This window comes from Electrona antarctica, assembly GCF_951216825.1.
Source record: "Electrona antarctica genome assembly, chromosome: 20".
Lineage (NCBI taxonomy): Eukaryota > Metazoa > Chordata > Actinopteri > Myctophiformes > Myctophidae > Electrona > Electrona antarctica.
The window spans coordinates 14194207-14208380 of record NC_136801.1 but is presented as its reverse complement, the minus strand read 5'-3'; the positions used below and the strand labels follow the sequence as shown (position 1 = coordinate 14208380).

Here is a 14174-nt window from a genome sequence, read left to right as displayed (position 1 = left end):
TACTGTATGTAAACGATAGTAAACGATCAGCTTGTGACTGCAAATTGTTCCTGTTCGCAGATGACTCTGCACTGCTGGTCTCGGACAGGAACAATGCAGGTTGAAAAGGCCCTCAAACCTCCCATATGACTTATTGGATAGTAATGATAAAAAAAATATTCTGACCCTCCTGGTGGCTATAGCAAGAAGGCTATCACGAGAAAGTGGCTGCAACCACAACCACCTACAGTTGAAGAACGGATACGACCAAGATAACTCATGATATATTCAAAATGGAAAAACTGACATACTCACTCAAGAACTCAGGAAGAAAAGATCTTCTGGATTTGGACTAAATGGACTGAATGTATCAAACCTGTCTGATCAGGCTTTTGCTGAATAAGAAAAAACAAGTCAAAGTATTGTGTTTCTATCGCCCATTCTATGCTTCTCACTATTTTTATTTTTATTATTTTATTCTCCTTTCCTTTCTTTTATTTGTATCTTGCTGAATGTTGACCCTGTATTTGTTTTCAAATAAGTGTACTGTAAGTATGTGAAGGCGTCTCCTTCCCCCCTTCTCCTTAAGAGCTGCCCAGATGTTTGTCTTTTGTTTTTCTCATTTATTTTGGAAAAGATGTAACTTTGGTCACTATTGAGAACTTGGGAAATGCACCTGTAAGAAATGAGCACATGAACAGGAGCAAACATAACATGTCATGTTTCTGGTAAACTCCACATTTGCTGGAAAGTAATCTAAATGTAATCTAATGCACTAGTCTAGACCACATGATGTATGCTTGTACACAATGACCAAAATAAAAAACATAATTACCTAGTTCAGCTCTGAACTAGGTAATATCTGCACCTGGCTCGCAGATAACAAACTATATTTACACCTGGGAAAAAACTGAATCCATTCTTTTTGGATCAAAATAATAGTAATCTCAGCAAGGCAGATGGCTTCTTGGTTAGAGTTTGTGACAATATTATCACACAGAAATATGAAATTACTTAAAGGTTCCATGGAGGCAAATCTTCCCGGTGATAAAATGCCCATCAACGTAGGCTAATCAAAAAAGTCAACCAAAGAACAAGATTCCTATACAGGATCTCCTCACTTGTCGACAAAAACACCTTGAAGACCCTAACAGGAGCCCTCGTACAAGGTTTCTTCGACTATGCATGCACCATTGGTACCACAGCACCTCAAAGGCCCTTAAAAAAAGGCTCGACTTCCCAAAATAAACTGGTCAGACTACTACAGGCTGGAATGGTTTAGGATTGACGACAGAGTACAGCATCTTGCAATGGGTCTGGTCCCCAAGAGTCCACACCCACAACACCAGTGGGAGTTCAACAAACCATGTGCAACCCAGATTCGGCACAAACAAGGGACTAAATTAATTTCGCTCCTATGCCATCAAAATGTGGAACGCCCTAGTCCTTAAGACTCCTTCAAAACCGCTCTCAAAGGGCACCTACGGACGGCTGCAATTCGAAACTGGCCCCCGTAACATCTGAATCCAGATGAAGCAGATGTCACTGTTTTCACTGTTTTGCCTGTTTTCATTGCAGCTCAAAAGGCTTCACAGACAGAAAATCCAAGACTTGATTGATTTAATTGATTGAAGTATTTATTACAGTTTGCAGAATTACAGTAGGCTACATTTCAAGCACAACTCAATACAAAAACTGTTAACTGTGAGTGGACGAAACCATAAAGCATTACACTTGTTTATAAGAGGGTCCACCGTTTTCAATAACATTTAGAGACGTACAAATATACACTATATATAGCCAAAAACAGGAAATCATCATAAAGGAGGTAAAAAAGGGGGAAAACATACAGTGAGGGGAAAAGGGGTGGGTGGGGATTCATATTTTACAGGGGCCAGTTTCGAATTGTAGTCGTCCGGGTGCCCTTTGACAGCGGTTTTGAAGGAGTCAAGGGATTCACATGTCTTAATGAAATAAACGAAACTAATGACAGTTGGTAGGGCGTTCCACATTTGTGTGGCATAGACCTGCACAGAATGACAGACAATTCACAGAATGTTCAAAGTTCAGGTTTGTTGGGTGTAATTGAGGTCCTAAAAACTAAAAGAAAAACGAAAAGTAAAAATAAATGAAAATTAATGTCATGAAACCTTTAAATAATAACTACCTGGCTTGTTGTATCTTTTCAACGACATATAGCAGTATTAAACTACATATCCCGGCATCCTTTGCTCTCGATCCCAGCGTTTTGTTTGTGTTTTTTCTTCTTCCACTGGGGGAGGTGGTGATAGCAGGAGGTTTACGCAGAAGCGAGGAGAGCAGGGAGGGATCCCACAATAGCAGTCAGAGAGCCAGCCTCTGTGTGTGAGAGGCGAGAGCAGAGCTGGTGGTTCCACTTCCAATCAAAGGGAAAGAGAGAGACATGTAAAGATGGCAGAGCTACAAATGCTGCTAGAGGAAGAGATTCCTGCCGGGAAACAAGCGCTTGTGGAGAGTTATCAGAACCTCACCAGAGTAGCGGACTACTGCGAGAACAACTATGTCCAGGTAAAGATAAGATAATAAATATACAACCCCTCTTGATCTCGGAATGAACCCTTTGTCGTAAAACTGGAAAAGGGAAGGCAAGGGGGGAATGTTGAGAGAGACAGGAAATGTTGGATATAAAGAAGACACTGGGACATTGTTGTCCTCTTTCTTCTCCCATAGATCAAGAAAGATAACACACCGATTTAATCTTCAATTCTTCACTGCAGTTGTGGTGGATTAAATGTCTTGTTCCAGCCGACTGTTGGTGTTTAGATCGTTGATCTCATAGTTGGTTTACATAGAGGGTGTGTCTAGTTTTAAATAGTCTACATTCAACTGCTTTCACACACTCCAGAGAGAGGGCCCGTCCGGCCGCCGGCCGGCGGTACCGAATACTTTTAGGAATCTAGTTTGGTGAACATGATTCATGTCTAGTGGAAATCCTGTTTTCGTTAGACCTTCATAGTGTCTAGTGTGTGATCATACACCGGTGAGGTGATACACAACAACGCGCTAAAGTTGCTGCTGTGTCGCCGTGCGCCTTAGTGTTGGTGATGACACTGACTACAGTCCTCCCTCATCCATGCGCTGCTGCTGTGGTCAAAAAAAGTCAATTCTGATTATTAATACGAATTCAGGCACTCAATGATTTATGTAGCCTTTAAGACTATCATAGATGCATTTTTGTAATCTTCTCTGCCTTTAAAAAAAAAAAGTCAGACTCGATAAAATGTATAGCCTCTATAGTCTATGAATTCTGATTGATAAGAATTCAGGCACCCATGTGTAATGGTTATGTATCCTTGGATGATCATCAAGACTATCATAGATGTATGTTATCGAGGCAGTATGGCTTACAAGACTTGATAAAATACATATATGATAGTCTTGATCCAAGGCTATGATTTATGATGATGTATTCTTGATGATGTTTGTTCAGTCTCAAATCTGCTTGTTGTCCCTTGTTGGTTTCCTCTCAATATTTAATAGATTATTTTCCTTAAAACAACTGGATTATTATATTTTTTTGTCATTTTATGCTTTTAAAACATTTTGATACTAGTTATTTCTCTGCATGGAGTACATTTTGGAGAGTAGATTCAATTATATAACAATTTTGTTAAAGTACAGTAGATTCCGGTAGCCATATAGACTTGGATCAAGACTATATCGATTCTGAAATATGAAATTAAAAGTCAGACTTGATCAAATTCATCTATGATAGTCTTAATCCATGCAAGGCTACTGTAGCCAAGCACTTTCATGAGAAAAAATGGAATGTCATCTCATTGTTACTTCACTTGGTCAATAGTGAATAGCTATTGACTTTTCTTTTGTTGGACATACAAAGGTTTTTTTGTGGGTAGAATTGACTTTCTTCGACATAGATCTGTTGCCTTTATTATGTGTTGATTGAAATTCAGCCTATATTTTTAGGCTACTTTCAAGTTTCTTTGTCTGAAGATGAGGCTATGTATTGTAGCCTACTGGTCCTTACGGGTTTATTGTTTCACCATGGTTACTTTTAATACTGTAGTACTAGTGTTTTAATCTTACTTTCATGTGAAATATGAATGGCTTCATCAACTTATAATGCCAGGGCCATGAACACCCCTCCACCCACTTCGGTGGGGATCCGGAACTGGAAGAATCTGCAAGAAGCGGATCCAACATTGAGAAACCGGAATCGGTTGGAACTGTTTCTGGAACCGTTTTTACCACAATGTCTGGTTATGTGGACTTCACGTCTATAGCTATACAATTAGCTCAAACTTTATAAGCTCTTTATAAGGACCAGCCATAAGTGTACAAAGCTACAAATGGGTCCATTTGGTTCCATTTGTACACTCAGAGTTAGACCTGTTAGGGTCCATGTGGAACCCACTACTATAGGAATCGTTTAAAGGAACCATTAAAATCTTAAAGAATCCCAGCCCTCCCTCCACCCACTGTCAGCAGAATGGTTGCTGACAGATTTTTGTCTTTGGATATACTGTATTGCTGAGAAGCTAGCTAAAGCTAGGTACTGCAATCTAATGTAAGAATGGTGAGAAGCTAGCTAAGCTATAGGTACTGCAATCTAATGTAATGAAGCTGGAGATTCTCCAGATTGTTTTGGATGGCTCTCTCTAGAAGCCCATCTAAAAAGCGCTGTGCAGTGTTGTTGAGGAAGCAGAATCCTGTCCAAAGGAAGCTAAGAGACAGCCCACCACCATCAGCATGGAGGGTGTGTCCATTCCAGCTGTCCTCCCCGAGGACTCCCTGTAATTTGGTTCCCGGGGCAGTTGTGCTTCCTTCTTGCCATTTACAGCCTCTCTTAGATGATTTGACTTTAGTGGGAAGAAAGGCTAGTTATATATCGTTGCTGTCGGGAAGATCCAAACCTAGTATCTCTCCATGTTTCACATTTTGTAGGTTTTTGCGTAAATCAATGCCCTGCTTCATCATACAAAAGTATCACACACAAGTACTGGAAATAGCAGATCTACAAGTTCACTCTGAGTGTGACTGTGGACTTGTAAACAAAGCTATTTTCATGATTTTATACTATATTTTTTTAAATTGTACCATAATAAAAAGAACATTTTTGGACAAGGTTTCCTCCAGTTTCCATCCGACAGCGATCGGGTGGAATCTATGGATTGTTTGTTTTCCCATCTTAGATGGGAAACAGTGTCAGCACATACAGAAAAGCAAATATATGTAATATTAATGTTCTTGTATTTCAACACTATGAAGCATCTTTGTTGTATTATTTTACAAACACAGTCATAAGTCTTATATATATAAATGCATAACAAGGATCATAGGATTCTTTTGAGTTTCCGACCAGTGTATCCCATTGTAATTTATTTTTACGGTAGCTATTTTAATATCGGACACACCCGACCTTTCACATGACATATCTTTCGTATGTTTTTTCCTGCTGTTGACTATGTAAAGGCTAAAGCTTAGCCGCCCACCTCAAACCAACCCATAAATAAACTGCACAGCGAGCAGCACCCATGGGAAGCTCTCTAATGACTAACTACATCTATCCACACTCACAAATCATTATTGAAATTTCAGGCCAAAGCCTAGAATTAAAGACGTTCATAGTAAAATAAGTAACTTGAATGTTATTTCTTTATTTTCTAGATTTGTGTTTATTTCAGATAGGTCAGACTAAGCGTGTTGTAATGTAGACCGACAGGGAAGAGAGAGAGAGAGAGGAGAGACATGCGAGACATGATGGGTTGGATTCGAACCCGGGTCCTTACACTCACTAGGAACATTGTCGAACTGGCCGAGCCATCAGGCTCCCCAAGTAACTGAAAGAAGAGAGAAAGGGGCGTGAATATGTTTGACTGGAGTAAAGGTGCAGCAAGGTGCTCTTTGGTATAAAAGGGTGATGAAGTTGATTTGCAAAAAATGGAAGAGACCAACGCACTCTTGTGGAAAAAATAAAAAGCCTTTAATTAATTGTCTGGCTATGCATCATGGCAAGAATAAAACAATTACACCTAGTATCAGCGGTATCATGGTTGACCAACAACTGAAATGTTAATTTACCGGTAATTAGTAATATTGTGAAGCCATCACTATCAAACCCTACTACACAGTACACTCTAGTAGTGTAGTGATGTTTCAATCTGAGTCATGAGCCGAGCGCTTCCTTGTACTCCTACAAAAAAGGTTTTTTATAGCGCTGACGCACAACTCTGGATTTTAAGCTCTGCCATGCTCCAGTCATTGCATGTGTCACACCGCTTGTGTGTGTCTGTGTGTTTGTGTGCACACAGACACACGCCGATGGTCTCCGTACCTAGAAGCATGCCTCAGCTTGATTGGGCTTGTAGCTTCTCATGCCTCTCATTGCCACCCCTCTTTCTTTCTGTCTGTCTTTCTCTGTCGCTGTCACAGGGGCTTTGGTATTGTCCCTTCGGTGACTGCGGTGTGTGTGTGTGTGTGTGTGTGTGTGTGTGTGTGTGTGTGTGTGTGTGTGTGTGTGTGTGTGTGTGTGTGTGTGTGTGTGTGTGTGTGTGTGTGTGTGTGTGTGTGTGTGTGTGTGTGTGTGTGTGTGTGTGTGTGTGTGTGTGTGTGTGTGTGTGTGTGTGTGTGTGTGTGTGTGTGTGTGTGTGTGTGTGTGTGTGTGTGTGTGTGTGTGTGTGTGTGTGTGGTGACAGGTCACACTTCTGCTTCCTGGTGCCCTGCTGACACCAAAGATATTTATGTGTAGAAAGGTTATGGCACTGTGAGGAAGAATAGCCAAAATGTAGGCATATTTGAGATTCACAACCAGGTCCGTAATCATAAAATGATTTGTCACACATTGCTCGATAACTTTAGCAAAGGTTCAGTTAGAAGAATAGTTTTTAATCATTTTCACAGCACACTAGAGATAACTGGAGCAGGTGCCGCCTTGTTCGGCGCTTCCAGCTTGCATGGGAAGCCTCTTTCTCATAATGTGATTGTAGCCTTGGATCAAGACCATCTATCGTATACCATAGATGTATTTTATCGAGTCTGACTTTTGCTTTCTTATCTATGATAGTTTTGGTCTCTCTACCCCCCATCTGCGCACAAAGCCTGTACTTCTCGGTACATTTACAAAAACATATAAAGTGCTGACATTACGAACCCGTGTGCACTGTATTTTCCGCCACTACCACCCATTGAGCAATACAGGGAACTTCCGACAGAATCCGAGCGACACAGACGGGATTAACAATTCATATACTGAAAAATACGTACTAATACAGTCATGTCGAGTTAACAACCGTGGCTACAGGGTCAGTACTGTGCGTGGATGTCCAGTGACTATAGGGGGTAGAGACCAAGACTATCATAGATTCAAAAGCAAAAAGTCGGACTCGATAAAATACATCCACGATAGTCTTGAGTCCAATGCTAATGTGAAACAAAAGCAGGACAATCTGATTGTATTTTTTTTGGTCCACGATGACAATATATTGTCGGGGACATGCGAGTTAGCTCAGAGACGAGGGAAATCCAAGGACGTCGGGGACATGTGGTCAGTCGACCACCTGGTCATGCTGGCAGTCCAGCCTGATGGAGTATTTATTTAGAAAAGGGATCATGCACGTGTTGGCCCAGATTTAAAAAGTAATCATCCAAGACATATTAGCCAAAATAAAGCATTGCTTGTTGTATGCGTGTGTGTGTGTGTGTGTGTACAGTATATGTGTGCAATTAAATTAGTCTATTCTTCAGATATTTCAAATTTATGCAAGTCTGGAAGCGTTTCAATTTCAAAGTGGGAGTGCAGTCTGGAACCACTCATGCCTATAGTGCCTGTGCTCCTAGTTTCACATTTATAAATGCATCACATAGCATTAGCAAAATCCCTGACATCATGAGAGAGACAGACAGTCAGAGAGAACCCTCTTTACGTGTCGGCCATGTGTCTCCATAGCCCATGCTGTGGATTCCCAGCAGAAATAATGCAGCTTTTCCCCCTGGAAGACATCCAGCCTGAAAGTGATAGGCTATATGTGTGTTATTTTCACGCTGTTCTGTCTCTCTGGATTATTGAGACCTCTTTTCTCCTCTCTCTGTCTCTCTCCTCTTTATTTCACTCCCCCTCACTCTCTGACGCTTGGCCTGGTTTCTCCTCCTCCCAGCATGGTGGTTGTAGGCCTATACCACCACCAGCCAGGCCCATTCATCCTTTTTTACCACCACCTGTCACACACACTGCACTGCACCCCTCTGCTGCCTTGGTTTGGTCTCCTCCAGCCGGACTTATTCACTACAACCTGGTTGGAATATAGGACGACTGCAGAAATCACGGGGGGTGGACACTGGACAGACGCGATAGGAATATACAGTATAGGCCTAGCTATTGTCAAAACACAGCCTTAAATAAGTTTGATTTGTTTCTAGCACCAATATAGGAAACTAATAATAATAATAATGTCATAAATTAAATTAAATGTATACTAATATGTATAATATTGTCGCTGTCGGGCAGAAACCTATCTCCATACCTGTATTTTAACTTTGTTTTTTTCATAGATTAACGCCCTACTTGATCTTACTACAGCGTCACACAAAAGCATCAAAAGTAGCAGATCCACAAGTTTGAAATGTGGCAGGAAGCGATGCGTTTTGGGCTTGTAGATCTGCTAGTTTTGAATTTTAATCAGAGACGATATGTGTTGTGTAGTTGAATGAAGGTTGTAGAATTCAGCTACAGTACGATGTGTAAATCTTTACAGTGACTCAATAAATACTACAGATAAAAAAAACTGCAATTTCAAAATCTGAAAAAGGGCCTGGGCCGTGGCTCAGCGGTCCAGGCACCATGGCTGGTAATCCAGTCTGGCAGTGTGCCGCGGGTTTGACTCCCGATCCCAATGGCCTTTACTACATGTCACCCCCCCCATCTCTCTCCCCATTTCCTGTCAGCCTACTGTCTGTCCCTCCATAAAATAATAAGTAAAAATAAAGGCGAAAGCCACAAAAAAAATCTGAAAAAAGATTAACAATCAAGTCGTTTCGTGTTAAAGGTGCAAGATCAATCGTGTCATGTTGGCGTCACCAGTACCAACTTTCTGACTAGTCCATCTGCTAACACAGGAAGACTTAAGAAACATTTAATGAGTTCCTGCCATGATGTGCACGCCACGGTTCACCTTTTGTGTCCCTATGCGTGACGCACTGATGGAATGAATTTATAATTGTGCCTTTGCCACTATACTTCAAGGTCGGGTAGACCTTATGGCTTCTCAGGCTGCCTCCATCTGCCTCAGCGGAGGGGAAGAAATTAAAGATTCTCTTATCGTGCTCCTGTGTGCACGTGAAAGAAAGGGGCCACAGGCCTTGCTTTAAGTACTGAAGAAACTTTGTGGTTCTTCAGCAGATTGACGCTTCAATTATTTATTTATTCATTCATTCCTGAATGTCCTGGTGTTTCCTTCTTGTCCTGACTGTCACTTTCACTGGCTGGTCTGTGTCCTGGGCTGGCTGGCCAGCTTGCAAGCTGGTGTTCAATTTCTCACACAGTTTCATATTTCTAGGTGTGGTTGCGTTCGCCTTTATGCCATGCCAGCCATACATATCATTGTCTAGAGTAGACTCTAGATAAGAAGAACATAACAGCAAAAATAAGCCGGCCTCATGAATACATATGTCCTCTTGTTTTGAGATAGCTCTGTCTCAAAACAAGAGGACATATGTATTCATGAGGCCAGTTTATATTCCCTTTTTTTTTTCTTAATCTACCATTTTTAGCTCACCTTTATCTCCCTGTCATATTATATCATCCATGCCTAATCTGTAGCACACCAGCCAGGCTTACATATTAATACCCTTGCGGTTTATATCTACGAGTTGGCTCGACAGAAAACCTTAAAACTATCATATGAGATTTCTGTGATTAATAACTTGATGGTATGTAAAGCTGCAATGTTAAATATAACCTACTGCAGGCCAAAATGTATTCTAATCATTTAGAAATTCATGAGATAATGAATGAATGATGATGATTTTTGTCTTCAAAATGGCACCATCTTATTGTTTTCCCTGGGCAATATACAAACTGAGTTAATTAGTTACTAGGCCGGGCGGGCACTGGCTGTTGGAGTACTGTCAGAGCTGAGTCTGCTATACCCAATACCATACGACCGATCCACTAAATGTGGACGTACAGAGATCCCTGATGTAATCAAAAACTACTGATGATGTTCAGAAATGGGAGACAGACCGACCTGCAGACAGACGGACAGATATATTACTACAGACATTCATTTAGTGCATTGCTCTGTAAAATAATTGAGTTCTAATGTGCATGTTATGCTGGACAATTAGAGAAGCCGGGTTGGTTAATCAGGGAAGCCTTGAAGCCGAGCCGATGCCTTGCATGGGCTTCTTCACCCCTCCCACCAGCCGCGTCAATACAGCGCCCAGACCGAGCACCAGCTCTGTGTTCCTTCTGTCTCACTTATCTCACCCTGTCTGCCCCATATACTGTAATCAGCAGTCAATACACACTGCACAGGGCCTGGTATGCTCCTCCATCACCAGCCAATTAGATTGACAGTAATTCACCTGCAGCAGTACAGGGCTTCAACTGCTCAATGACATAATCACCACTGGCTTTCTCACTAGTTGAGTTCTCGCTATTTAGCACCTTACTTATGGTATATATTATAACGTTTTTTATTACATGCCATCGTACCTCGTTATACCTCAGCTCAGTGGCCTTGTGGTTAGAGTGTCCGCCCTGGGATTGGGAGGTCCGGGGTTCGTTCCCCGGCCGGGTCATACCAAAGACCCAATACCTAACCTCGTTGGCTCTCAGCATCAAGGGTTGGATTGGATTGGAGGCAAGTCCCTGTGACATACTAGTGTCACTTCCAGGCCTCATTTTGTAGTTTTGTACATAGTACCACATTCAAGTTGTGCTTTATTGTTACATCCTGTGTACAGGTATACATACGAGTCAAACTTATTTCTGTTCGGCTTCCTTCAGACAATGCAACAGCATAGGCAATAATGATGAAAACGTAAAACATATTTTAAAAAGAGTGCAAGAAAAGTACACACATATGATCTTGGTATATTTTAATATTTTATATTAACGGCTTTTATTCAGTGCTGCATTACTTTATATAAACACTTGAAGGTATCTTCTCTGTACAGCAGTTTAGGTAGGAACAGTTCAAGCATAATGGAAAGTTTGAAGTGAGAATAAAGAGAGGAGAGGAATAATGTATAGTGTTTTTATTTGTTTTGGTCCGTTTCTACTCATGTCAGAGACATGGTGTCAGACAGGACTCTTCAACTGTTCTTGAGTTGAGGGCTTCAAGAGCTTTATGACATGCTCTGACATTCCACACATTCCGTGGCCATTTTTGTTCCTCTGTGCAACACACACACACACACACACACACACACACACACACTTGCCCTCAGGATGAGTGAAAGATCATGCACACAAATCTGTATGTCAGCTGTGGAACCGCAGCAGTGCCTTCTTTCACAGTAGCAACAACAACAACAGCAGCAGTGGAGTGTGTTGTTTCAGTGGAGAAGCACCTTCAGGCTTGTTCTAACAAGCTGAAGTGCTCGGCCCAAAGAGTTATATGGGCTTAGGAGGACATGATCAAATCTTTATTGGCCACGATGATCTATCAGGTGATCTATCGGGTGGAAACCTCATTATATCCAAAACTGTTACTTTTCAGGATTCAAATTAAAAAATAGCAGATCGACAAGCTAAAACGTGTTGCTTCGTGCCATAATGTTTCAACTGATGCTGTAGTATCAAGGGCAATGATTTCCGGGGAAAACATACAACATACAAAGTTAAAATATGGACAGCGATTTCTGCCGTCAGCAACAATTTAAAATGAACATAAAAAACCCCCCCCAAAAAACAAATGGTTTTTGGGTTTCCTTCGAGGTTGTTTGTTTCCTCTTAACTTCCATTAGTCATGAGGCCTTTCTTATTTTGTCCATTTCCGCCTTACACTGCCAGGCCAGTACAGGGCTGCCCAACGTTGGGTGTAGGAGCCACGGAGATGGAGGAGGCAGCCAGGGCTCCACTTCACTGACCCCTGAATAGTGTGCCCTCCTCAGGGAGGAAGCCTGGGCTGTTCCTTCCTTATTGCCTCAAAGCAGTGTGTGTGTGTGGCTCTGCTCTGCCAGGCAGCCAAGCTATCACACGCCCCACTTAACCCATTATGACCCGAGACCAGTAGTTCTCAAATGTTTTCGTGTGCCTAGGATGAAAATGATATGTATTTGGCCACAGAATGTGCCAGGAACCCCCAGAAGAGAAGATTCGTGTTAAAAAAACCGAAAAGCTAAATTATATATATATATTTTTTCCAAACACTATCAAAATAGCAGATGTATAATCTGCTATTTCTGAGAACCACTGTTCAAAATCCTAAGTTTTATGAAAAACGTACAGTATGTTTTGCTATAATATAAATACAACAAAAATTCATATAAATGACACGGATGCTTTCCTGCGTTTAAATGGGTTAAAATGGGCATGACTCCACTTACACTAGCCTACATGGGGGTTGCTGTCTTGTCTGTCATTTGCCAGTTCTGGAAGGCATCAAAGCCTCATCGCAGCCAGCTCACGTAGCATAGCCTGCTTTTTGCTGATCTCACAAGTTCCATGTGGAAGCCAAATAATCCAGCATGCTGGTGAGGGCCGCTCCCATCTGTTCTGCATTTGTTTTGTAACCGTTGCATTTATGATCTTTAGAAATTCATAATTCATTATTGGACAAGCTTTTATAATGTACTGCTTATTACTACTGGCGACAGTCACAATATTGTTGAACTAGGAGCTGGTGAACTCATTCTTCTGTTTTGGGTCGTGCCGAAGGAGCCGTCTAACTGCTTAAAATGTTAAATGTATAGCCAGAGTTTGTATGCTTTTGCAGTGTTTGATCTTTGTCGCTGATCATTTTGTAGTCTCGCGGGCCAGACTGTTGCCTCACACAATTTTCAAATGCTTCCGTCATACAGTCTAAAGCAACGGGCCCTCTGAAAATGATGAAGCGAATGTGACGCATGTTAATTTATATTATAACCTGTCTTAGATCCTAGGCATCCATGTAATAGGCTATTAGGAACTGCCCTGCATTTTGATTGTAATCAAAAACGTTCTTTAGTTACAGTCTAGTAACTAGATCGATATGGAACAAAAGTAGGCTCTAGTTTGTTTCATATCGATCGAGCTGAGCTCCCCACAAACATTCATTTTGGCCATGCACCATATGGGCTGTTCATTTCATATTCTTACCTGCCACTGTGTTGAAGACAGACTGCCTGTGTGGGATAATATTCTCCTCTGCTCCCACAGTTGTATTATATTATCCTGTGCTCGCAGAGAGCCCCAGGAGGTTTGAGTCTCTCTGTGGGAGCTCACCTCGCTCTCCAGTGTCGTGCTCTTGACCCTTGCATTGTATTAAGGCAAGGCAATTTATGTTTTACTTATCATTGCCACACCAAAGTTGCTAACAACCCAAGGTTCTACTAAAGTTCAACATCACACCAATATGAAGCTAACTCTTCTGTTCATGCCTCATAGTAGCCTTGAAAAGGAATATCTTTCAGATGAAACCGTTGATTTTCTCGCTCTTAACCTTCCAGACCTTCGAAATGTCTTGTTGTCTGCTGCTCTGCTGTGCTATGTTTGTTGTACATAAGATGAGAGAAAATATCTGCAAAGCAGAAGGCCCCACACACTCCAGATTAGATCATTAAAGTCTTTGCTGCAGGGCTCAATAATGTCATAGAAATGAAGAATATGCCAGCACCAGCACATAATACCTTTAAACGCTTTTCAAAGCCGAGGAAGGCCTATCTGGTCGAAACGTGTCTGTCGATTGTCCATGAGAGGTCAATAAACCATGTTTTGTGTGCTGGCTACTTGTTGGACAGTACATAATATAACAGTTAAGCATGGGGCGCCCACTGGCCAAGTGGTCCAGGCACATGCCACATATAGGCTCTGGCCTGACAGCGCGTTGCGTGTTCGAGTCCCGTTTATGACGACCTTTGCTGCATGCCTCTCCCCTTCTCTCCCTCCCACCTTCCTGTCTGTCTTCACTATAGTCGGCGGGTCAGCACCAACAATTTGAGAGGGACCTGTGATGTCATGCCATACTTTTTATTTGTGTTTTTTCTATTCACTT

At 41.7% G+C, this 14174-nt stretch overlaps 1 protein-coding gene across 3 annotated transcripts in view; it reads left to right on the top strand.

Annotated features, from left to right (window-relative positions):
- The first annotated feature begins 2255 nt into the window (after positions 1–2255).
- The window catches only part of abi1a (abl-interactor 1a), a 71878-nt gene continuing 59959 nt past the window's right edge, over positions 2256–14174 (top strand). For 2 of the 3 annotated variants that reach the window (XM_079489702.1, XM_079489700.1), the window contains exon 1: positions 2256–2526. In XM_079489702.1, coding sequence (XP_079345828.1) covers positions 2410–2526 — 117 coding nt within the window. In that variant the 5' untranslated portion in view covers positions 2256–2409. The remainder of the gene's footprint in view (positions 2527–14174) is intronic. The other variant, XM_079489701.1, reaches the window with a different exon arrangement.